Source organism: Balaenoptera ricei, chromosome 9, assembly GCF_028023285.1.
Source record: "Balaenoptera ricei isolate mBalRic1 chromosome 9, mBalRic1.hap2, whole genome shotgun sequence".
NCBI lineage: Eukaryota > Metazoa > Chordata > Mammalia > Artiodactyla > Balaenopteridae > Balaenoptera > Balaenoptera ricei.
The window spans coordinates 43,995,642-44,022,633 of NC_082647.1; the positions used below are offsets into that span (position 1 = coordinate 43,995,642).

At 41.2% G+C, this 26,992-nt stretch overlaps 1 protein-coding gene across 3 annotated transcripts in view; it reads right to left on the bottom strand.

Annotated features, from left to right (window-relative positions):
• BMPER (BMP binding endothelial regulator) overlaps positions 1-26,992 on the bottom strand; it is a 254,972-nt gene that overhangs the window by 82,069 nt on the left and 145,911 nt on the right. For 2 of the 3 annotated variants that reach the window (XM_059932712.1, XM_059932710.1), the window contains exons 9-12: positions 25,781-25,921; positions 23,559-23,663; positions 19,826-19,871; positions 3,838-4,167 (exon numbers count right to left, since the gene is read on the bottom strand). In XM_059932712.1, coding sequence (XP_059788695.1) covers positions 3,838-4,167; positions 19,826-19,871; positions 23,559-23,663; positions 25,781-25,921 — 622 coding nt within the window. The remainder of the gene's footprint in view (positions 1-3,837; positions 4,168-19,825; positions 19,872-23,558; positions 23,664-25,780; positions 25,922-26,992) is intronic. The other variant, XM_059932711.1, reaches the window with a different exon arrangement.

Below are 26,992 nucleotides of genomic sequence, written 5' to 3' on the forward strand. Positions count from 1 at the left end.
AACTGAGTTCATGGGAATTCAACTCACAGTGAACAAGCCAATCATTCTTTCTTTGCAATGGACTGCTGGTCCATGCATGCTTGGGAAGATGCAGACCCACTGTGTTTTTAATAAACTCTTCTCAAGACTCTTGACATCTCTTTCATGAAACACGGTCCCCCAAATAAGAGAATAATTTGTAATTCACTCTCTTTTCCTCCTCTTTTCTTTTTATCATTATACTAAGAGGATTTTCACAGAACAATGCTAGGCTTCGTATTGTGTAAGGATGACTTATTCAACTACAGATGCCTTTGTCTATTGCTGTATCATATACATATGTGTTTGCACAGTAACTTTTACTCTCTACATGAGTAAAATCCATGCAAAGTAAATTACAGTAGTGACCGGCAAAAAAAAATGAATAAGTTGTTAATTGAAAAAAAAATTGCTCTTCCAAAAGATATTTTAAATAGGCATCTTATGAGATGAAAATGCCATGGAAGTGTTTGAGGGTTTGGGGTTAGTCCTTTCTGCAGCTGGGATGAGTTTCCCAGTTCTCTGCATGGGAAATCGGTAGAAATAACTGGCAGTCAGAAGGCCAAAGCTGAAGCACACGTCTCATGTGGGATGTAAGCAGCAGCTGCATTCCTTCCACTGTATGAAGAGCCTTCCAATTTTCCCTTCTCACCAGTGAATATTTTACCAACCTGTTTTTCACCTTTCAAGTGTGTGACCTGGCTCCAGACTACTAATTTTTTTTTTTTTTTTTTTTTTTTTTTTGGCGTGGGGATTGTTGTTCTTTTATTTTGTGGTTGTTTTTCTTTGCTTTTTTTTTTTTGGTTGTTATTGTTGCTTTTGCTGCAGTCCACTTTTAAGAGAGAGGGGAGATGCAAAATCTGTAGACATACCATAGTGATGCTTAAAAATGGATAATTTTTCTGTTTAGAGTTTACACCAAAGGAAAAAAAGAAAAAAAAAATATATATATACTCTAGGTTCATCAAGTGTAGAGCTCTACCAAAAGTAAAATAAAAAGTCACACTCCCACATGTTAATGCTTTCAGGTGGATCTGACGTAACTCTTTCAGGTGGAGTTGATGAAGTGAACAGGTGGCAGAAAGGAAATATTTTAAGTGATTCGCTAAGTGCCAAGAGTTGGGGTGGGGGTGTGTGACAGGGGTGAGCAGAGCTTTCTCAAGCTACTGAGCCTTGTTCTGTGTCTTCTGTACTACTCCAGTTGTTATTAGGAATGTAGCTATAGCCTAATTCCACCCAAGCTACACGGCCACCTGTGCTCCGCTGGCAGACAATTCCATCATGAAGCGCTGAGTCTATAAACCACAGGGCCACAGAGCCATTCTTCCCCATCTCCCGTCTTCCAGCTGCAGGCTTGATTTAAGCTGCTATTTTGAAGAAAGTACCCTTTGATCACATAAGCTTATGAAAAAAAATTATGGAGGAAGAACAAACACTCAAAGGATATACTGTGATATTTTAGATAGGCAATCAATAGGTAATAAAAAGAAAATATCCCTAAGGGGTAGTACAAACTGAGATTGGTAGACCAGAGTGGAAGAGACTATTGTCTGGAAATGGAATTGTTCCATTCAAAGGATAATCGCGAAGCAAGTTTAGTGCCCAAAGAAATACAGTTCCTCCCTAGCAAGCAGAAAGCTTGTGCGCTCCGTGTGATACAGGAAGTTGTTCAGCTGGGTATTAAGGGCACATAAGTTACTTGCATCATGGGAAGAGAGACAGAAAAAGAAAAGAAATTGTAAACCTGAGTTCAAGGCCTAGAAGAGTTAAATTCACTAACCTAATTATGGTATTTATGATATATTATTATTTTCTTAGCAGCCTTATCCTTTTGGTCATTTTTGCCATGTGAAATCCTTACAAAGAGTACACTTAGGACTTCCCTGGTGGTCCAGTGGCTAAGACTCTGCACTCCCAATGCAGGGGACATGGGTTCAACCCCTGGTCAGGGAACTAGATCCCACATGCCGCAACTAAGAATTCGCATGCTACAACTAAAAATCCCGCGTGCCACCACTAAGACCTGGAGCAACCAAATAAATAAATAAATAAATAAATATTTTTTTAAAAAAGAAAGAAAGAAACAAACAAAAAAAGAGTACACTTATTCCATAAGGTATTGTCAGCTGTGACAGGAACAGTATTGAAACCCCTCAACTGTTAGTAATATCTGAATATCCAGAACCCCTTTGAGAACTGGGTTGTAGATGACTAATAATTTCCATATCAGTAGAATCCACTGTGTTCACCTGGCTTGCAAACAGATAAGCAAGGTGCTTCTAATTATAACTGTGTGTAATAATGGGTCATTTTGTGTACATTTTACATGAAGCCACAAACCGTTGCTTCCTTCAGAGGGATGAGGTGAGGCCTACATGTGCAGAGCGGCATGTCATTTGAATGCAACAACAGGTGTCTGAATTTTCTGGGGTGGATTAATCCCTCTAAAGTTGAATGAACAGAGCTCTTCACATCTACCACTTTCAAAGTGAACAATGGGAATCTTCCCTTCTTTATAGAATGTCCCAATACGTTAATATTTAACATTTCTCAAATAAAAGCTCCCTGGGCTTCTCCTTGGCTTCCTGCCTTTGTTTAGCTAAGCTGGCATTCCATCGGCTCAAATCAATTTACCAAATATATTTTGGCTTGAACAGAAACAATTAACAGGGTTCTGAAAGTGCCGTGGAGAACAGTCTCTGCAGTCCCTCAGAAGTGCCTGCTCTATCAAATGTTTCCCTTTCAATCCATATTAGCTAAAGAAACTGGAACCCAATTGATGTTTTTACATTGTTAAATTCTAATCAGTGCAAAAAGTAAGCAATATGCTGATTTCCTCAAGTATCATGCTTAAAGAAATAGCATGTGCCAGGAGGACGTGCAGTTCCAAATCCAACTGACAAACAATATGCATTAACCAAAGGCAGCATGGAAGGAACCATACATGATATCATATAAACTGTGTAAACGAACTGAATTCATTCTTTGGGGCTGAGAATGAAGGATTGATTTCTGCTTCTAAGATGTCTCTCTAAGGCAGCACCTCACAGACAAAAATTTGAGCCTCAGTGAACGCCTAGGAGTAACCTACTAGCAACTATGAACAGTTTGGCCTAGGGGGAATGTATCTGCCCCTGGAGGGGAAACACAGAGTCCAGGGGGCCTCAGGCAACATGTGATGCTGAGAAAAGGCCTCAGCGGCCAGCTGCCTGTGCCCACGCCTGGGGGAAGTGCTTTCAGAGCAAGCATCCTAAGTGTCCTCCAGCAGGAGCCAGTGGTTCTACCCATCAACTCAACGAGCATCCTGCCCCGGGTCAAGGATGGACAGGACTGCTGGTCACACCGTCCACCATCCGCACTCCCATCTTCACACCCACACTTTCGCAGTTTGCTTTTGAGGAGTCCCTCCTTCTTGGACAGATGCTAACAAGGAAACACTCCTTCTCACAGATGTGAAACTGCACATTACTGGCTGAGCTGGGAAAGACACAACTCCAAGCTAGACTACAATGGCCTAAAGTAGCAACAAAACATGAGAAAGAACCACCGCTATGTCTGGAATGAGGATGGAAAGGCACTGGATGTCGACAGATTGCAAGATTGGTGTAACTGGTGTCAGACTGCAAGGCTCCTCGGTGTGCAAATTTCTCCAGCTGTTTTGTGGCATCTCGGGCGTGAGGCCACACCTGCGGCTGGAATACTGCTCTGCCTCCGGTTTTCCTCGGAGGAGGAGGAGCAGCTGCAGCTCCTGAGCACGAGTTGGTGAGACAGAGGGAAGAGCCAGAGGTACACAGAAGGCCCGTGCTTCTAGAAGCCCACCTGCTTTGGTCGTCACTTTCAAGAGGTAGCCGTCCAGGTCGATGTGAAACTGCGGCGCGTGGCAGGGCAGTGCGATGCGCGAGCCGTTCCAGCGCACGGTCAGGTGCTGCTGGAGGCTGACGGTGCCGGCGCCCAGCACCAGGTCCACCGACTTGGTCCAGGAGAAGGAGCGGGTCCTGCGCGCATCGTTCTTCACCAGCACCTGAAAGGGCGAGGCAGGGGAGGAGCAGTCTTTTGTCAAAACGTACTGACACGTCCCCTGAAAGTTAAATGTCCGTCCGTCAAAAGTGTTGTAGTGGGGATCTCCGAATACCGTGCAAACGCCAGGCTCTGCGGATGAGTGAGAGACAAAAGCAGGTCATAAACCGAGCGAAGGATTCAAAGAGAAATCAGGAGTCCCTGCAATAAACCTGATAGGGGCACCTGCCAGGTAAAGGGAAGGGCTTAGCAGAGGTGCACTAAGGAAAATCGACTTAAAAGAAAATAAATAAAAAGTTTGGTTGTTCTAAAAGTTTGTACCAAACCTCACAGGACAGGTAATACTTCTGGTGCTTTTATACTTAAAAGTTATTTGTAACACTTCTGAATTCTTAAAGCATCTCTATTTTAGAGACTTGATATGCTTCTATGGTCTTAATGTCAAAGACAGAGAAATGAAACTAGGATAATTTTATAAACAGAACTGGCCTAATTTCATAACCCATATAAACAAGAACAAAAATATAAATAAAAGGCAGCAACATAAATGACAATACACCAAAGCATTAGTATTGTTTCCATTTAACTGATTCAAAAAATTTGGAAACATGGTATTCTCAGTGTTATTCACGGTCTTAGAAAAGTATTATATTCAACACTCATGTATTTCTAAGGACAGATAAATAGAACTGCCAAACAGATACATGTTTAATATTGTTAAGAACCAAGACACTGATAAAGTTGATAGTCTCCGTGTATTTTCTAGAAATACAAGGCTCCTATATTTTCATCTGTGTATCAAAATCTAAAGTTGGATAAAGAATCAATTGTACAACCCATCATTTAATAAGTTAAAGAAATTCCAATGAATTCATCACTTCAAAATACCACTAATTCAAATACTTATGAGACCCAAGTAAAGTTTTACACTTTAGGGCATTTCCAAGGTTTATACAGAAAACTAAATATCATTTCTTTTTTTAAAACAAAATTTGGCATTAATTTGTTTTCTATATAAAGATATTTTATCTGTTTTTAAGAAGGCATAAACAACCAGGAAATGAGAAATTCATTTAGAGAAATTAGCCCACATGATGAAAGAACTAAAATAAAAAGATTGATTTCCAGAACAGGTCAAGAGTATGAAACTATTCTATACAAATAATTGCTCTGAATACGTAACAGAAGAATTAAGCATCAATACAGAGTAAGGATGTGCCAACTGATCTAACAGGACCAACTGGATCCAAGGCAAACATTTGCTTTTAATTTCTAAAGCGTTCGGAGAGTAATGTTGTTTTATGATACGTTATGTCATTTCATATGTCAGTTTCACATGACTCCATATAAATCATATGTACTGGGAATTTCGTAAATTAATTACTTGTTCTAAGTTAGCTTTCCTTGTCAACATTTAATAGAGACTCACAGAACAGATTGTTTCTGGTATGTAGGAGAGTTTCAATGAACAAATACTTCAAGGAATATAAAAAAGGCACTACTTGGGGGAGGAGGGTGGAAGAAAAGGGTGGGAGAGAAAGCTTTGAAAGTTCACCAGCAACATTTTAATTCACCCGCCATTTCGATTCCTTTCTTATCCTTTTTTATGGTGTTCTTTCCTCGTAACTCCAGTTTTACTCAGTTTGTTGCTCCACACTGTACCCCACCCTCACCTTCTTAATCCTATATCCCCCCAACTAGCGTTCCCACCTATCTAATCACCCCATACTGCATTTTCCAGTCCTTTCTCCATGTGATTACTTCAAAATTGTCCTATCACACATTGCTCTCACATTCTGACAAATGGAATCCTTCCCTGGGATGAAGATGGTGCTTTTTGGTTGACAGGGAGCAAGGCAGTTCTTTGGGACACCTCAAGTGGCATCAGGAGAATTATAGTTCAAAGTTAATGCTACCATGTGCCCCCAAAGAACTAAATGTTAACCTGACCACCAGATGCACCAAATTCAAGAAAAGGGCTTTTTCAGAGTTTTTAATGCCACATACTTGTCAAGAAAACTCAGAACCAATCAATGCTTTTGAACTCTTGAGCTTGAAATAGATGGACCTCAGCTGGCAAAGGCCAAGGCACAAGTGAAGGAGCTGAAATTATATTCCTGAGAAATCCTCTCTCAGCTGTGAGCCGGCACAGGGCACGCCTACACCTTCTGTCCAGAGTCTGTAGGGAACAACATACAGCTTCTCCAGGTGTTCTGACCCCAACTGCATCAAAATGATAACTAACACAAACAGTAACAGCTAACGTTTACCAAGAATTCACTACATACCCTAGCACTATTCTTCACGCCTACTGATCGTGGACACATTGTAAGAAAACAGATATTTAGATTGTCTCCTAACATTAAACAAATAGCTAAGCACTTGGTAGTAAATCCATAAAATGAACTATTATCTAGTCATTGAAAAAGTCTGTAAATAATGTTCATGATTGAAGAAATGCTTATGCCACATTAAGTGAAAAACAGGAAACAAAATTCTATCTATAGGATAATCTTGACTGTGTTAAAATAAATATCCAAACCACACATACCCCAAAATTGTGAACTGAGATTGTTTCTTGGTGGTAGAACCATGAGTGATAATTTTTTCCTTTCTGCCTTATGTTTCTGTCTTCATTTTTGTTGTCCCTATGTTTTGTTTTTAAGAGTCAAATGTGGGTACATGTAGATAAGGTCAGTTATGTGACAAACCAAATCCTCAAAGAAGCAACAGAAAATATACTGCCTATAGAATGGCCCTGGGGCCCTAGGGAAATCTGAGCTTACTCATAGCTGGGCAGGAAGCTGTGAGGGACATCCAGGGAGACCAGGCAAGGGAAATCATGTGTGAGCAGGGCTGTCAGGAAAGATATTTTTCAAGAGGCCATAACTTGTGGAAGAGAAGGGTCTGGAGATCAGGATGATTTTTCTGTATAAGGGCAATATAGAAGAAGCCAACAAAATTTCATGATGAGGAAGATACCTGAGAATTATGGGTTGCATTTGGGACATTTGTATCACAAATAATATAATTTTGAAACCTTGGCCCTTTTTCTTGGCACCTCAAGGTCCCCACACCAGATCCTCAAGGTCTCCACGCAGGAGCAGCGAACACATGCACAGAGAATGACGGAAAGTGAGAATATCAGGGTTAAAAAATCTGCCTCGCTGAAAAGGGAAAAAAACTATAGAAACACTTAGGGGGCAAAAATGAACACTGTATCCTCATATAATTTTTGTTCAGCAGACCCAGTGAAATGGGTCACGGTCCAAGATGTTCTGATGTCCGGTCACACTCTTCTGGAAAGCCTGGAGTGGTAGTTAGAGCTCAATAAACAGACCCTCCCATAACTATCCTTGCCTGAATATGTTTAAGTCAGAGGATGGAGAGAAAAAGCCAGTTTACAAGCAGTGGTATGTGTTTTCATAGTCTTTTAAGTCAAATTATCAGACGTCATTTTTGTTTTGGTTTGTTTTCAATAATATGTATACAATGTCTAGGCACTGGAAAAAAAAAAAGAGTAGAATATTAAGAATGTTTTTTCCTCTTAGGTAATGAAATTATGTGTGACATTTATTTTCCTCTTTCTTGTTTATGTGTATATACATTATTATTTACATTTACATTTTATTATTTATAATCACTATGTATACCCTTGGAATAAGGACATTTGTTTTAAAAAATTAAAAATACTGGATTAAAACATATCTCTTTGATGTTACCTACTTTAATAAGACAGCTATGAGAATTAAGAGAGTCAGGCTGCTTCTGAAAACAAAATTCCAATGTTTTTCTCTTAACCTCATCAGGTACATTTATTTCTCCCGTGGGTATATTTATTCTAATAAGATGCCTTCCTTCTGAGGACAGTGATTATTCTCAAAACATCCGTCAGCGAAAATTAAGGGAAAATTATACAACCTCATGTCATAAAAAATAAGAGAAACTGAGAAGACTCTAACCCCCTTCCCCCAAAACACAACAAAACAAAAACAGAGAAGCATAAGAATAAAAAAAGTATCATTCACGGTTCCGTCAACAAGAAATAATCACTGTTTACCATTTTGGGGTGGGTGTGTGTGTGTCTGTGTCTGTGTTTGTGTACAAACACATAGCTAACATAGCTAAGATTATCCTGTACATGAAATTTTATTTCCTCTTCACTTAACGTAAGATTTCCCCAGTTACTAAAGTCACTTTGAAAACATAGAAAATGACTTTCATCCTCAGTCCATTATTCTCTGCAAAGAGAATACCACACCACCACACAGATCAGTACCTTTCCAGAGTAGTGTTCTAACCATGAGGAAGGTCTATCAAATGCAAAACATGGCTTTAAACTTTCCCCAACATAAACTGCAGTAAAACGGGCCCTGTGGGACTCGGGCGCCACTGGGTCATGCAGAGGCTCCCAGGAATCCCAGGTGGGTAAGAGCCGTGATAATGCCAAGTTTGGGTCAAGAACCAGGAAAGGCTGGGGTTAGAAACGCTGCCCTGAACACAGGCCCTTATGCTGTTTGTCTAGGCTCCTCTTGACATGATGTAAGCCTCCAATATAAACAGGCTGTGTGTGACCCAGCAGGAACTGAACTTCCCCACACAAGAGGCTCTGGCCTCTCTCAAGAGGTGTCCCTGACAGCTGCTGCCCCCAGGGGACCTCAAAGCCAACAGAAGCTCCACCAAGGGGCACCTGGATTCCTTTCAGATTTTACATCCTTGGCTTCTTAAATCAAAACTTAATCTGACTTTACTGTGTGAATGTGGGGTTAGGTCATAGCGGGTTTCTTTCCACCCACCCTTAATCCATGAGACAGACTTACAAATCCACAAATAAAAAGCTGATTTTTTTAAAAAGTTGAGTAGGCACCTGAAACTAACATTAAAAAAAAAAAAAAGGTTTGGTAGGGATACTGTTAAGACTGTAAATTTCTTTTCACATCATTTCCATAACCTCATATCCTCACCAACTTCAAACAGAAGAGAACAGAGAGCATCCTTACCTTCGAGATCTAATTTGAACTAAATTTAAACCTAAAGCCGAGGCTGACATCCTATTACGGCCTCCCCAGCTGAGCTCAGGGCTTCCCCACCTCTCATCTTGGTTGGTGCAGTGGCCTGTGCCTGCCCCACACCTCAGTTCACAGCACTGGACTTCATCAGCTCCTGGCTCACGTGCCAACCTTCCCCACGCCTCAGCCAAAGTCACTTCTCTTTCCCGTAAGTCCCCAAAGCACAACTGACCACACAGCTCATCTTTTCTGGGACTTTTCTTAAATTCAAATACTCTATCTTATAGTCACACTATGTTTTTCAATTTGAAGGTTAAAAGGTTAAAGGTTAAAAATATGGTCATCAAACCCACAGAACGCTTACGATAAATCACTTTCCACCCAACTACCGCTTTTAGTTGTAATGTATCTTTAACTCCTAAAACAGGCCTTCAACTCCTTACACGTAAATTTTGTGTATACTTCTCAGTGCGTGGCACACTGGCTTGTATATTGGAGGATCTACATTCATATATATGATAAATGGATTCATCTGTGCATTACTCATAGCAATGCCTGGTATAATACATATTAGGTATCAAATATTTGTTAAATGAATGGGTTAATTAATTAAAGAATAAATTTCAGTGGAAAAAAATAAACTGCCCACACTGAACTCACTAAAATAGTTAAGTGTAATAAATGGTGTACAGCAGGTAATTCAACAGAATTTTGCTTAATCAAGTAATTAATTGACTAATTAACTAATGCTCTCAGGACAAGGAATTAAGGCTGCAGATGAAATTAAGGTTGCTAACCAGCTGACCCTGAGATGGGGAGATTATCCTGGGTATTTATCTCCAGGCAGGATAAATGTTATCACAAGTGTCCTTATAAATGAAGGAAGAAGGCAGGAAAGTGAGTGTCACACAGTGACGCAGCATGAGAAGGACTCAACTTGCCATTGCTGGCTTTGAAGATGAAAGAAGGCTTCAAATCAAGAAAAATGGGCAGCCTCTAGAAGCTGGACAAGGCATGAAAACGGATTCTCCCCTAGAACCTTGAGAAGGAATGCAGTCCTGCCAATACTTTGATTTTGACCCATTCAGATCCATTTCAGACTTCTGACCTCCAGAACTTGTTAAGATAATAAATGTGTATTGTTTTTAAGACACTAAGTTTGTAATAATTTGTTACAGCAGCAATAGGAAACTAATAAATCGAGCAAAAGTCAAGGCAACTTGGTCTGGAGTGACTAGGTTACACCAGGTACCATGCCAGATGCTTTCCATATTTTCACTCTCTCCTTTAATCCTCACTACTTCTCTACACATGGTATATACTATTACCCTAATTTCTTAGCAGTGAGTCTGGAGAGGTTTCCTTGTTGCCCATGGTCACCCAGCCAATAGCAGTAAAGACAGAGTCCAACCCAATCTCTGTGGCTTTGAAGCCAGTGCCTCCCACACCATGACTTGATGTTTCCATTTACACCCTATACCACAGCATCCTACGCAGTCATTGTTGTTAACAAACTGGGATTAGAGAGCTTTTGGGGAATCTGAAGAAATGTATAGACACTCTTCCTTCCAAGTGCACATGAGTATATCCACTCAAATGTAGAGGCTCACAGACACCTTTTCCTAAGACTGATCAATGACCTCCTAAGAGTTCATGAACTTCAGTTTAACGACACCTATCTAGAAGTTAATTAAAAACTATATTACACGGTTCTCTCATTTGATGTGTTTACATTTCATCTCCCCAACCACATTACAAGTTCCTAAACTCAGGGTCTGTATCAGCTTTTTATCCATGTCCTCCAGGGCACCTTCCAGAATGCTGGAAATTCATTGGGTGTTAATACAAACTTGTTATAGAGGATGCATTTTTGCCACTCTATCATCCAAGCTCTGACCTTAAAATGTCTGCTCTCTTTAACCTAGAAATTGCTATCTATCAGTAAAGAGAACTTCTTACCTGAGTGAAAAGATGGGTTTCACATCTCTAAATTAACCTATCTTCCAGCTTTAAAGCCACCTTAGAGCTTTGTGAACATTAAGTAAGCTGCTTAGAAGACAGTCCTGGGTTTGAATCCCAGTCTTGCTACCCAATGACTACAAAATCATGCGCACACTACCTACAATAACCTCAGTCTGTTCACCTGTAACATGGGTTGAAGAACAACTACTTTGCAGGGTGGTTATAAAGACAAAGATAGCATTGCAAAAGTGCCGAAAGCATAATAGATGCTTAGAGAGTAGTCATTATTAGTTGTATTATTATAAATGCTATGCAAATCTAGCAAGTAGATACCCACTGCGGGCTGAAAGAGGGCTGGATAAGACTGTAACATACTTATAAAATGTAAATGTGTTGAAAAGACAATGTGAGTTTAGCTCGTCTATAAAAGACATACAAATGTAGATTTGGGGGTAGAATGGAGTAAGCCGCTAGACCAAAAGAAGAATGTTAACAAAGTCGTGGACATGGGAAAGAAGGCAGCTTGCACAAGAATAGCAGGAGACTGATCTGCCCAGAGTGGGTAGTTGCTTCAGGAGATGTAAGACATCCAAGCCGTCTAAATAAATTGGCTTGAGATTTATTGCCAGCCTGAGAAGTTTAAATGTATTCCAGATAACCAGCGTTTCTTAACATGTTTCCTATGAAACATCAATCCTGCCTGTTACTCTGCCAAAATAAGTAGAAATAAAAAAACCTCTGCAGCCCAAATTAGCTTGGGAGGGACTCTACACTCCATCATCCTCCTGCAAGTCTACCCTGCACATTGGCATAGAAAGGGCTCTGCGAATTCTGCAGTGAGGAAACAAATTTCAGTTTACTTGACCCAGCGTTTCCCTAATGTGGTTAATAATAGAACCTTGTTTTGAAAATATTACTCATTACTAGCCCTCAGCACTAGAGTTTTATAAAACAAACTTTGGGAAATTCTGAGAGAGACCAGTGAAGGAAGCCGGTATTGGTTTCGTGAAAGCCAAGTTTGGGTTCCGACAGTGGTATGCAGAAGGGGCTGACGGAGAAAAGACAGAGTTTAGCTGCAGGCAATAGGATGAGGCTCTGGCTGCCGTGGGAATGGGAAAGAAACTATTTATTAGAAAAAAAACGCAAAGAGACAATCAACCAGACCTGACGACTGATTATCAACAAGGGAGAGAAATGCCCAAAGTATGAGAAATAACATTGACTCAAAACCTGTGCAGCTGGGATAAAGGGGGTGCCAAAATTCAGTCAACAGATAGGGGTTGGAAACAGCCATTAATCTCTCCATCCAACTCCCAACCCAGATAATTTACAGAGTCAAAGGTAGCAACTGTTAATCAACTTCAAATACAGTCCTTTGTGAAAGAAGAATGTACTCTCCAAAAAAATTAGAAGCTGAGACCTACCATGTTCGTATCTTGTCAAGAAGTCCTATGTTAAGGACCTGGAAGTTTGGCCAAATGTGAAACCAAAATGAGAGAGTAACTGCAGATGCAGGCAGGGCTGTGAGCTCACAGGATGAAAAGGTGTAAAGTAAAAGCAGAACAGATGTGTGTACTAAGGAGAGATATGAAAGGGCAGAGCAGAGGAGAGGAGCAATGGTTGGGGGTGGAGAGCATTAACCAAGAAGGGGACTGCAGTAAGGAAAAGGATGATACTACTCATAAATATGAATTTCACATCAAAGGGAACCACCGAGTGCAGCTAATGAGTCGTATCTCCAAACTCCCAAGGAAGGTTAGAATTCAAGTATTGTAATCCGAAAAGCTGAAGAGGTTAAGTGACCTCAAAAACATAGATAAGGTTTTAAAAGGTGAGCAAATACAACTGTTTTCAAAGAGAAGCCCTTAATCATGTACAGAAGAAAGAAATTGGCAAACTTCATATATATTTGGCGGTAAACCTCTGAAATGAATAAAAATGTAGTCAACAAAGAACATATAATAGTGCTTAAAGTTTGGGCTTTGGAGTCACATGGACCAGGCTATTGGCTGACCTCAACTTATTTAATTTCTCAGACCCTCAGATCTCTCATTTGTAAAATGGGTATAACAATAGCTTCCACTGCATGGATCATTGTGAGGATTAAGTGACAGAACGCATGGAGAGCATTTATCACAATGCCTGACACAGGTTTACATTCAATAAATCGTGGCTGGTAATAGGAGCAATTGTAGTGGCAGCAGAGTAGCAATTTTTTGTTGTTCTTATTTTATTCAGAGGAGATGTGACCTCCAGAGAGGTATAAATCTGCCTCAGCTTTGCATACAGTAATGTGTAATTTATTACACAGTTTTTCCCACAAAGTATACTTCTCAGAGTTTGGGATTTGTATTCTTTGTTTTGTCACTTAGGGGTATTTTAGGTGCACCACTGCTAAGAGGTTTTGGTCACAAGTTTCTTTAAAAACTGGGTATTTGCATCTTCCTTGAGATTCAAGATGACAGCCTTGGCTAAATGTGTCAGATGTCTAATAATGAATTTATACATATCTTTATGTATAAAATATATTCTTTCAAAATTAGGCAAGAGAGTAACTTTTAACTGAATGATTTAATAAGGGTATATCTATACTAAGAATACTTTCCCAAGCAAACATCCAGGGAGGCCATATGATATTACAGAATGAATACTGGAGAAGGAGGTAAAAAAATGCAGGTTTTCATCGTAGCTCTTCAAGTTAATACTACTGTGAGCCTCAGTTTCCTCACCTAAGAAGTAGGAAGGTTGACCTCATAGTTAAGGTCCATTCATTTATACAATTCCATGGTGCTAAAATGATGATGAGCTTGACTGGCAGAGCAATTCTGCTCTTTCTTACTCCCGATGGAATTTATACACAGTGATTTCAAACTTAAAACTATATGTATTTTATCATTGTAAGTAACAAATTTGGGGAGATCTTCACTTACTGATGGAAATACCTCCACCTTGAGTTGCCAGAAGGAAAAAAAATACCTGGAAAAATGAGCGGACATGGAAAAACCATGCCAGTTTGATTTGTCAGTGAGCACAGAGCACACCAACTGTTCTGGACCTGAGCAGAAAGGTGGAGGTGTCGCCAGGTAGATGAAAGCGTGGGCACTTGAGTCTACCTTTCTCCCTGGGTGGTGTGGAGGGAAACACTCTCAAATTGGAAACTCTTCCTAAAATCCTTCTCCAATCTCTAATCCCCACCAGTTGTAAAGCCCTTCGGACCTTCTCTTCCCTTCCTAACTGCACCTGGTGGTCAAACCGAACAAAATGACTAAGAAGTCAATGGTAGAAACTCCAGCCCAGGCCCTGGGGCCAGACTTCATTGGAGGAATTTGGGCTCCACTACCTACCTTGGGCATCGTTCTTAACCTCTAAGCCTCAGTTCCCTCAGCTGTAAAATGGAGCTAGTAACATTACTTGACCATAAAATGGATGTGAGGATCAAATAAGATCAAATAAGATAGTCCTGGACAGTGTTCGGGCTGTTTATTAATATAAATAAATATTAGCTGCTGCTGCTATTACAATTACTGCCATTATTGTTCCATGATGATGATTGTTAACTAAACAGTCAGAACTTACGAAGTTACTAACACCCCGTAGAAACTGACAATAGGTGGTGGATAATAACCCCTAATAACCTCAGGCTCCTCCAACTTTGCATCAATTTACAGCCAGAACATTGAAGGTAACAGTATCCCTTAGAACAGAGCAGCATATAAAATGGAAAACAAACCGATTTCCTCACACCCTTCCAATGTCGCTTCTGCCTGCGTGGGGTTTCCCAGCCGCCACGGGCGGTACAGTTGGGTTTTATTTGCCACCCGTCTGCTGGTTGGGCCTTGGGAGCTGTGACAAACCCACCTCCAGATGCTGGAGGCCAACTTCAGTGGCCACTTAGCTTAACACCTCCTCCTCCTCGGCAGGGCTAAAGTCAACACCACAAATTCTTATTCTACAAGCATCTTGAGCTCCGGTTTCAAATTTCCTTGCTTTCCTGAGTTAAAGACAGACTCTTGGCATTAAGGGACCTGGAGTTGCTTACAGCCTCGGAGGCTCAAACACAGAATTACTAATTTGCGGAACCTCTGTCAGTGGAGATTTCTCATAAAATGGGCCCTGAGGTCACTGCTTCATTAAGTTGTTGCATTCCCCTTCCTACAACCACTCTTTAATTGGAGATCGCTGTAGGGATGCTCAGGGACTTAAAAAAGGCGTGCTAAGACCAGGCAGGGCAATTCCACCGTGCCCGTGGTAGGTGCACGCAGCAGGCAGGGCCCCTTTCGGACAGCAGGCACCCCAGTGCTGCGCACAGCTGGAAATCTAACCCTTGGGGGTTTTAAAAAGTCACCTGGCAACTGTGAGCCTCCTCGTACCCTGAGTTGCTGAAATCTGATATTTCCTGTTACTTGTGGGACATGTAGTTGAGGTTATTTCAATTAAATGCACATTTGTGCTCAGAATACCCTACCCTCCTCTGTGTTATGCAGTCGTGAACTTTGTTTTGGGGTTGGGATTCTGATGGTGAGGACTGATGTAGCTACAGGCACAGCTTAATGAATCTGTAAGACTGGAGATGGGCATCCATGTCTGGACTGCCTTTGGTTGCCTCTGGTCTTGTAGATGGTTAAGAGACTAAATTCTTTCTTAAAGTCAGTCTCTCTTTCCCTCCCTCTCTCTCTCTCCACACACACACATACACACACCCCAACACACACACACACCTCCCTCCTTTATCAGGGAAAACTTTGCCACTAAGTACTATTTCCATGTCTGAAAACAGACATTCGGCCAGCAAAGAATTTATCTGATTCAGGTCTCTGTTGGGTGGCTAGGTCAAGATTCCACCTACTGTTTGCCAACACACAGTAAGATAACATTTCACACAAACCAAGTGCTATACGTACAACAGACAGTGGCCTTCTTGGCCCCCAACTCATGATCCCATCACGCTCAGCTCAGGGAAAGCAGGACTCGCTTTAGGCTATAGCTCATACTTGGGCAGGAAACAGCATTTGCACCAAAGCTTTATAAAGTTTGTTTAGCTCACTTCAAATATTTTACTTTAAATAAATCATCTAAACAAAATTTAATTCTTTTCAGTTGGAAAGAGAGAATGTCCCATGTTATTAAAAGACAGTAATCCTTTTCATACTTCCTTCAGGTCTGATTTTAAAAGGACTCTTTTTTTTGATAGAATCATCATTGGCCTTTCAGACCAACCCAAAGACCACTGTACTATAAGGAATATAACAATGTTGTGCCTCAATTATTGCTTATTACCTACAAAATTATAAATTACTGTTATCACTGACTTGCAAAGAGAAGACTAAAAATGTTCTACACGTTTACTTCGAGTTTTCTCTTCACTATTCCTTTCAGAGGTCTGAGAGAGCCCCAAACACTACCAAGACAGATTAAGCCAGTCAATAAAGCAGGAATTCTGTGGGATTTTAGAAACAGACAATGCAATGTCACTGTTGGAAACAATGCAACACTCATTTCACTGCAGATAACCAAAGTAAGTTTTAGATTTGAAGCTATGCAATCAGTCCATTTTATCTGTGTATGTACGTATATATATCTAAGTATTTATTCCTGTCTCCTTCCAAAAGAGGATTGGAAGTAGTTTACACACATACATGCTAAATAATCCAAAACACATAAAGATAGTAGACATATAAGACGAAGTCAGGAGAAAGTTTATTACTCAAGAACCACGTGCTGTTAGAGATGGGGTACAAATTTATTTCTAGCTTCCTAGCAACTAAAGCAAAGATGGTTTAGTTGACTTGAATCGATCGAGATATAATATGCCTTTACAATTTTTTTCTAGGGCTAGGCAATGAAAATATAGAAATACATTCAATTAAATCCAGAGGCTTCTGCTCTGTTTTTTTTTTTTTTTTTTTGCCACACCGTGCGGCATGTGGGATCTTAGTTCCCCAACCAGGGATCGAACCCGTGCCCCCTGCAGTGAAAGCAAGGAGTTTTAACCACTGGACCACCAGGGAAGTTCCCCCACCCTGTCACTTTTTACATCAGCAAAGGTCAGCCTCACTTTACTTTACCCTCCTGCTTCATCTAATCACTGTGTTAAGAGTCAAGTTACTGTTACTAGTACCACAGGTGATTACTTCTGGACTCACCTACACTGTTACCCCTGTTTGGAGAACCAATGCTTCTCACCCAAGGGTGATGTTGCTCCCCAGGGGACATCTGGAAATGTCGGGAGATATTGCTGGGAGGCCACTGGCATCTAGTGGGTAGAGGCCAGAGATGCTGCTAAACATCACACAATGCACAGGACGGCCTCCACCACCAAGAGTTATCTGGCCAAACTACCAGCAATCCTGAGGCTGAAAACTCTGCAGTAACTAATGGGGTATATATGTGCATGTGTGATCTTGTTTGAATGAGACAGAAATTGGTCATTTTTCTGGTTTTAGAACACACTAGCCTTAGTTTGGACTTCACCCTTCGTTTGTCTGCTCTAGGAACCCATATACCAGAAGAACTTTCATAACTGACGTAGGAGGAAGAAACGAGCTCTAAGGTTTGTTCTGGATCTTGGGTATAATGACAAAGGAATTTCAAAATAGGAGGTCTTTTGGCCACAGCTAAAGGACATTGGAATAAGTCTACCTGAATGTGCTATGAAAATCTGGGCATTGCTTAAAAAAACTGGAAGTCATCCCATCTCATAACTCGATCTGAATAAATAAACCTCTACAAATAGAACGTGTTTTACAGCATTGATGGAAGAACTGCTGGAGAGCAAGAGAGAGTAAACAGACGGAAAGAACACCAAAGGAAACTGAGACATCACCATCTGATGATATCATCTTGATCTGGACCAAGAACCACATGCCTGGGCTCTTCCCACACTGACCTGCTGGACGCAGGCGCACAGAGTCAGTGATCTCCCTGGTGCCCCTCCGCTGGGTGGCTTCTCCCTGGCCAACTTGCCTCTCTCAGTGACAGAAGTCACAGGCTCATTCACATGTACAACATTTATATTTACAATACAATGTACAACACATGTACAATAAGTACTTAATATGACCAGTTACAAACTTGGTTTAGTTTTGTCATGCCCATCCTTCTATTCTTCTTTTCTTTCCTTTTTGTTTTCTAATAAGCCACCAGTATTCTATATCTGGAAAGTCTAGCCCATAGTGGATAAACTAATAATGAAATGTAGCTTTCCTCTCAACGATCTCAATAATCATCCTTCTTGATTCTTGCAACATAAAGTCAGGTAATTCAAGATTTAGGCTGTTTCTGTACAAGACTGGCCATATGTTTTTATTAAGCTGATAAGCAGTGTTCCTGCCTGACAGCAGTGAGATGGGCAGATGTAACCTATCTGTGTTCACGCAAATCGAAAGGGTCAGCTAGAAAATCTGAGGAGTTCATTAGAAGTCTGTCTCTGCTTCAACTAGGAGGTACTTTCTAGGGAAATGCAAACATCTTCATCGACATGGATACAGAGGAAAACTTCATCAATTTAGACTCGACTCTGCTCATCCAAAAAGGAATGAAGCTGGAAGCGGCCTCCAAACCATCCCTAAACAAAATTTCCTCAGAGAGTCTCTGGGAAGATGATTAAATGTAATAGTTTATACACATGTTTTAAAATCAACTGGTGTGTTAATCATAGCTAATTCTTCTTTCTGCATAATTCCCAGGCTCTACTAAGTCATACTTGGTTGGCCTCCTTTGAGTTATTTTATGTACTTCCTTACCTTTAAAGAAAAATTCTTTTATTAAAGCTATAATTTAATTTTCATTAATTCAGCCAGCACTTTCATCCAGTGTACAGTGTATAATTGTCTAATATCTCTCAGTCTCAAAAAATAGTGAGATATAGATATGTATGTGTATATATATAGTAATATATGTATATATAGTAATATATCCAACGAACCTATGCATCCATTGTCTAAATGGGAACACTTGTTCCCATGTGAAAGCTGCTTTTCAACTGTCATCAAAGCCCACTTCTCTAAGCCTGAATGGCTCAAAAATACCATCTAATAGACTCCATGGCTTGGTTAATCCTGCTTATCATACTAATTTGACAGTGACATTATGAATACTCCTCCTTTAACGAAACACTTCAGAAAGCTATCTTGAAAGCATATGAATGTGAGGGGACTAAACCAGTGGTTTGCTAATAGATCTGGGCATGCCTACATGTGGGGATGACATTAAATCTGTTGCTATGCTCTCTGTGTGGTGGGTAGTACAGTCCCAGATGGCTTTCGGAATAAGCCATGTTAGAGAGAACCTTCAAGAGCTCAGTTAAAAATAACAGGATGGCCAAACCACTGCCCACCTAATGAACTCTTGTTTTCTCTCTACCAACAGCGACATGGGATGTGCCCAAGTGAAAGGGCAAAACGGTGGGGGTGAGGGAGGAAGAAGGGCAGCTGTTTGGCTTCATAATGATAGAAGGAGAATCTCTCCTAGATTATATATAATGTTTGGTTTTACTGGATATCATTATCTTAGCCGCTATAACTGCAAATGCTATTAGCAGTTAAAAGGCACATGAAGTTATCTGGTCCTTCCTAAAACCTCATCAGACCGTTTGTCTTCTAAATTTCTCAGAGCAACAAATTCCAACGGAAACATCTACATTTGTCTCGATTGTGCTTCTGTTCGAGGATTACCATTGACTTAAATTGTCTGTAGAAAGGTGAGATGATCCCATCCTAGACCTACAGAACTAAAATAGGCTGAAAACTTACACCACCGTTTTTCTTGTTGCACTATAAAATGCAAAATAAATATTAATAGCATATTTTTAACAAACTTACTTTCAGTGCAAATAGGACAGCATCCTTTCCTGTTGAGAATTTTACCCTAATCAAGAGAAAAACAAATAAGATTTCAGTGTTAAGAAACAGGGTCTGCTGAGGACAAAACTCTTTTTTAAATCTAATACCAGACAAACCAATGAAATCAGTCCCAGCTGTATTTGAACTCAATGCCCAGATGGTGATGATGGTGGTAAAAATGAAGTTTCAAGTATCAGGTTCTATGGCCAGGCAGACTCATTCAGAAAGCTTTCCTGTTTTTATCCTCCGAGAAATACAATATCTAAAGGCCTCATTGGTGTGATTTTTCTCACACGGAGCGAAGATGGAGACAGTCTGGATTCCACCTTTTCACTGATACCCAAATCTAGCCCTCTAGGGACCAAGTGCACACACATAGAAATGGGAATTGGCTGTCAAGCTATCAATCCATGCAAGGCCTTCATTCTGTCTTTGCTTATTGGAAGGGCCCAAAAATAAACAGTAACCCAAGCTTGGGCCTATGCATATGAACAATAGCTGTGCTACAGATCAAATTCAGTCTGATTTCTTCTTTCAGAAAGCAGTATGCTATCCCTGTTAAGTCACTATTATGTAGTCAAAGCCAATGAGGCTGAGGGTTTTGAAATCCTGAGTAATTTTCCATTACCTTTCTGGAAATACAGTGTAATCTCCTCTACTGCATTTCTTTCAATTTTTTGCTGATGCTTGACATTTAAAGGAAGAAGCATATTCTCAGGACCCTTATCAGAGAATGGCTCTTTCTTATCTCTGACTCAGTGGAATCACAGGGAAAAAGAAATGTGGAAGAAGATTAACATTTAGGAAGCACATGCTATGAAACAAACATCCTACTAGATATTTCCCCTAGGTTACCTAACATCAGGTTAATTGTAAGGATTTTATAAGTTAATATTAAGAACATATTAGGGTTTAATTACATTATGTTATTACAATCTGTGTTATTAAGATGCACAAGAATTTTATGAGCTGAGCATTTTCCTTCTTATAGATGACGAAATTGATGTCATGCAACACAAGGGTAGTAGAACCCAAAATCAAACCTAATTTTCTGTGACCTCATAGGCCACCTTCTTTCCACTCCAGATTTTTAAGATGAGAGAGGTCTCACCTTAATCTTTAAGAGAACTTAACATTTATTGGGTATCTGCTATACAGTAGAAAGAATGTTATACGTTCTTCTTACTTTATCTCATTTATGCTTCACAACAACCCTCTAAATATAGATGCCCCTTTCCCGTCTTTATAGGAAACTATAAAGAGAGGTGGCCCAAGACTTGTGTCAAGGCCACACACTGGTTTACTACCTGTCAATTGCATCAGGACTAGATTTAGGTACTTAAAAAATATATACTAACCAAAAAAAAACCAAGATGCTAGTTGATTATTGAAGAATTAGAACCATGTCTGATTCATTTTTGCATCAGCTAAGCCTTAAAAGGTACATTAAAGGCTATGACAAGTTTGAATGAGACTTACAACTGGCAGCCCTCCCATGGCTGGGGCACCATGACAATTTTATGGCCAAGAGCTCTCTTATCTGTTTCTATTTGGCACAGAGGTCTCCTTCGGCTTCTTGTGACTGAAAACAGTTGAGGACAAAGCCAAAGGAGGTTGGCTCAGGCTGATGGAATGACACCCCCGGAGGGTGGCATCAGGTACTCTAGCCGAACGGAGCAGAGCTGTATAAGCCAAGTCCTCAACAAAGGGTGACTACGATTCCCTACATCTGCACCTCGACAGAAACAGCCAGCTCCCTCCTTCAGGAAGTGAGAATGGGGCTGGTCATATCACTAAATTAGGCAGGGAATAAATCAAGTGCAAGCTACGAAGTCTGCGCTCCTGAGTTACGTGTAACTCGCTGTGGAACTCTGGACCTGCTGTGACCTCATCAGTAAGAAGGGTCTAGTAACAGCACCCACCTCAGAGAGGTGGTCTCAGCAACAAACAAGATTGGTCCTGTGACTACAGAGGAAGTTTCAGTACATATTAACACTGATGAATTGACAGTGTCATAACGACCCTGTCCCCAGTGGAACCCTCAGCCCCTCTCAAAAAAGGCACTCCTTTGCCCCTGGGGTACTGACAGGGAGCGAATCCAACCACAAAATTCTTTTTCAACAAGCCACGCATACTTCTGGAAAAAGAGATGTGTAGTAGCCAGGAAGGATAGAGCAGGAATACAGTCTGCTTCTCCAGAAGAATTTTTTTTTAATTTCCCCAGGCAATGCAGGGGAGGGGAAGTAAGTGTTTAACAGGATTTCCATGGTAGAGCTAAGTTATCTTCCAAAGTGCTTGTGCTGGCCCCTGAGGAGGGAAAGTATGAACCAGGGGAATGGTTGGGAAAATGCCTAGAAACAGAAAGGTAGGCCCTGAGGCAGGAGCTGGGCACTGCCTGATGGGCTCTGACAAGACGAGGAGGGGTGGGGCGGGAACAGGCCCGCGCCTGGAGGGACGGATGCTCCTGGCCCAAATATGGTCCACAAAGAAGAGACACTAATGAGATGCTGGTGACAGAAAGAGCGTTGACCTCCCCATGGCAAGAGGACAATGAAAACCAACACGCCTGCAGCACAGCCCTCTGTTTTTGTCTTGTAGAATAAGGAAGCCCATTATTACTAACATGTGCTGCCAGAGTTCATTAGCAGCAAGGGTTCCCCGAGGACGGGCAGAGATGATGTGATCCCATTTTTCCCAATGAATATTTATAAGCAGACCATGCTCAAGTCTCCTTATTATATCTCCTGTTTTTTTGGTGTGTTTTTTTTCTTTTATAGGAGGTTTTCAGTTTTATGTCTGAGGCTTTTTAAAGCAAGACTAATTAGGGTTTTTTTTTTTTTTCTTTTTTTCTGCCCCTTTTATTCAGTTGTGCAATAGCAACAGCTGTTGTTTTTTTGTGCCTCATTTGTCCCTCAAGTAAAAACAGCAACTTTTTGTTTATAATAATAACAGATGTGAATAAAATTAAAAGCCGTCTCTAACAGAGAAGGGAAGACATGTCCTGAATATATGGATGTATTTTTTCATTCACTGGACGGTATTGAATAGGCTTGACATTTTCCCAAAATGCATAAAACCTTGAAAGGTTTCAAGTTGCTGAGGTGAATTCAATGAAGCTCATGCTTTGGAAGATAATGGTTGCTTTATTCAGTGTGCTGGAACTGTGGGTTTCTGAAAAGAGATATTTCCATAAGGACGCTATTTCCATCTGGGGCTACAACAGAGGCCAGGGTTAGAGAGGGAAAACTTCAGTAAAGGGGCTGGAGGGTGCTGCTGGGCAGGTGAAACCCCTTGGGAAATTTACTAATAAACAACCACATATTTCTTTTAATAGTTAATGGGAAGAAAACTCTGATTTGAGAAGAGAGAGAGAAAGGAGGAAAATGCAAAGGACGGTTATGATGTTCAACAGAAAACCCAGCAGAAGAAACAAGGGAGCAGATCAAACAGGAGCTGGAGACATTGAAACAAAGAACTGGGAGAGGTCCCTAAGAAATGGAGCAAGGTAAGAGCTATTGTCCCGCTAGGCTAGAATCTGGGTGGGAACCGTAAAAGCAAAAGAGCAAGCTTTGCAAGGGACATGTGGCTGTTTGGGAACTTGGCAGTTTTGGAGGATCTGGATTTTGTGTTCAGAAGATGGTAGGTGACCATGCCACACACAGGATGGTTCTCAAGATGCTCAGGTAAAGAGAAAGTCAACCTGCACACATACCTGAGGGCAGCTGCTGATGGGAACGCACTGCTTCTTGCGACACTCTGTCTTGCCTTTTACACAAGCACAGATGGTGCAGTTGACAGAGGACCACATCTCTCCATCCTACAGGAGAGAGCACAGGATTCTGCTATCAGCTGGAGGCTGATGGGAGCTAATCCAGCAGGCTGGGATTTGTCTGTCAAGGAAAGCATTTCTTACCCTGAGTGATGGATGCCATCATTAGACTAAATTACTCTGAGGCGTTCATCTACATCTAACTGATTTGATAGAAAGATTAGATTGGAGGGGGTGTGTGTGTGTGTATGTGTGTGTGTGCATTTCCCCTCCAGGATATAAAAAGAATTCTCGTACATCTAACCAAGTCATATTTGCATCTTGCACCTCCTACTTTGTTTACTTAGCTTGGCCCTGGGAGACGAACAAGAGTTTTCATACATGATGCAACCACAAGGGTCTAATTTTTCCATCTGATAGGATTGAAATGTTTGAGCTGTCCCAGATGCCAGCAGTTAATTGAGATGTCCGCAGGTGGTTAGTTTATTCCCAGATGTGACATGGCTCTGGCCCACACGGGGCATGAACATGCAAAGAACAGAGGCTAATTCATATGACTCCCACTGCCAGGCGGACACCTGACCAGCAAGCCATCTGAAAATGTGGAGCCCAGACAGAAAACTCCAAGAGCCATTTGTCCCACGTCCCTGCCTGTCTGCTACTCTCCTCGCAAAAAGCTGGGTAGCACTTTGGGACACATTTTCTAGCCCAGAAAGGGCTGTTTGAGAAATTTCTTTGACTCACTGGATTTATAATCGGCAATTGCCAAGTGCCCAGTCACAAAAACCCTGTACCTCTGGAGAACATGCAGGAATGTGCATCCTTGTTTGTGAGAAAAGAGATTACAGGCAAAGCAAGGATTCCTTTCTGGGCTTATGGATCTAAGCAGCAAATTTTATTAAAAACAGGAAAACTAGCCCAGATCTTTGATGTCGACTATTTCTCTTTCTCTTCCTTCTCATTCTTTGAAGGTATTTTAAGGACTACCTACTCTCTAGTGCCTTTTATTTCTCTGACAGAGTCTGTCTCAAAGAGTATCTGACTACTGCAAATTCTCTGAGTGTACATTTCTAGGACTCTGTAAATTACTTCAGGCCTCGTCTACTTACATGAAGGGACCTTTCTGCGAGGAGCATGGAAAGCACTTCGCACACAAAACTGTCATCAGAGTGAGCCTACTGCGTCTGGATGCTCTGGAGACAGACGAAGGCTTTGTGTGAAGTGGACACGTGAGTGGCTCTGGAAGCCTGGTGTAACCACAACACACACACACGACGGCCTTCCCTTAGGCATGACACATCAGGGCTTCTTACAGATGCCGTAAGGATCAAGACCCTCCCTCCACCTCTGTAATAGGAAGTCTAGCTAGGTGCAGCAGGCCTGAGGTGCCTCTGTCTCTGACTTGATTCTGAGGGTCTCGATTCTCACGGTATCCTGAGATGATGCCTTCAGATACAGAAAGACTCCCTCCACCCCTGGGGAAAACAGACTAGATGGGAAGCACTTTGGACAAAGCCAACAATCTTCATCCAGACGTTTAAATGGTGGCTGAACAACTTCCCACCCGGGCTGTTAGAAAACGATGCAAAACATCCCTGAGATGGGCAGCAGACAGCCCTTCTAGCTGGGCTGGGGCAGAGCTCTCTCACCTTCACTCACCTGCTCTGCTGGCCACATACCCTGTGAACATCCTCGCCCGGACATCTTCCAAATGAGAAAATCTCTCTTCGAAAAAGTAATTTAAGTGGAAAAGTTCTAAAAGAATCAGGATCTTGGCAAGGAGCACTGAGCACCTCCGACTGCTGGAGATGCCCCTGGGCGTTTGGGCACCCGCAGCTGCACCATCCAGGGGACATCCTCAGCTCAGCCCCAGCAACTGGCCACCACATTTGGAAAGGGCAATAATGTTTTACAGGTTTAAAGTATTTTATAAAGCAAAAGTAAAGCCAAAGAAAAACACGTTTTCAAACAGTTGCTTCTCTGTCCCTGTGTGTCCTTGATTCTAAATACATATGTATATATAATATTGTAATATAAATAAGTACATTTATACACATACACACATGTATATACAAAAGATGGAATACTGCAATCTGCATTTTGTCAGGAGCTTTTTACAACTCAGTATCGTACAACAGTTCCCATGAGCTTGGCTCGTGACATACCCGGAAAATCTTGTTTCCAAACTTGCACACTTTGATGTCTTCCGGGGGCACTCGTAGAAGGCACTCCTCACAACAGGCCTCCTCGCTTTTGCTGCATCCACCAGGGTGGGAGCACTTCTTCTTACACACTACAGTAGAGTCCTGGGGGCCCAAAGGCAAACTGGAAATTAAAAACGATTTCCACCTCTACCAAACATCCTACCTCGCCTTCCTTTAACAACCCACAACTAACTGCTTTAAAACATACCCTGAAGATACCATATTTTAATTTGTTGCCATAAATCTTTCATTCATTTCAAAATGTTATTTGCTGACTTAGTATCTGGACCAGAAGAAGAAGAAGCTATGAGCAGTGTGACATATGCTCCCCACCTTCCAAGGATTTATCATTTAATGCTCAAGAGACTGATGATTCTGCTAGAGCCAGTGTGTGGCAAGAAGCCCTGGGTCACTGTGGGCCAACAAGCTTCCTTCTTTCTTCCTAACTTTTTCCTCTTTTGCAGCCTTCATTAACTGTGCTCCCTCTGTTCTCCTCCATGGCTTTATGACACCTTCTAGGAGTTTAGTGTAAAGGTTTAGCGTATCTTTGATCAAAGACTAAAAATTTAGAGCTCATGTTCCACGTCAAGATGAAATTCCTTAGTGTGTTCTACATTCACAAAGGAACCAAACAAGCAGTTCCAAAGCTGGGCCTGGGTTCCAGGGCTTTTCCATAAACTGTGTGACCTTAAATGAGGCCACTTAAACTCTGAGGGTGACAAGTTTATATCTGTAAAGTAAAGGGGCATGGCTTGATTTCTAAAGAAGTAGCATTCTATGAACAAAATAGCCAAGTAAATTGTGCCTACTTATTCACTCAACAAAGCATGGAACAAAAGTTCAGAGCAACTTTAAAAAAGTAGATTTCTCCAGTTCCCCAGCCAACAAGCTGCAATTTCTGGAGTAGACTGTCAGGTGGAATGACTGTAAGAGCAAAACATTTATGTAACTTAGCAGAAGACAAGATGGAAGAAAGAAGTGTCCCAGGGTAGATCGGCAATGACCTCAAAGTGCTGAGTTAGTGTGAGCCAACAGCAGGGAAATGAGAGACTAAACCCCTCTCCAAGGCATAGACCCTATTAGTAAGCTTTGAGAGATGACTCACTTCTGAGCATGGCATACAGATAGGTTGTGTAAGTCAACAGATGTACCTTCTATAGCTTCTACGTTAAT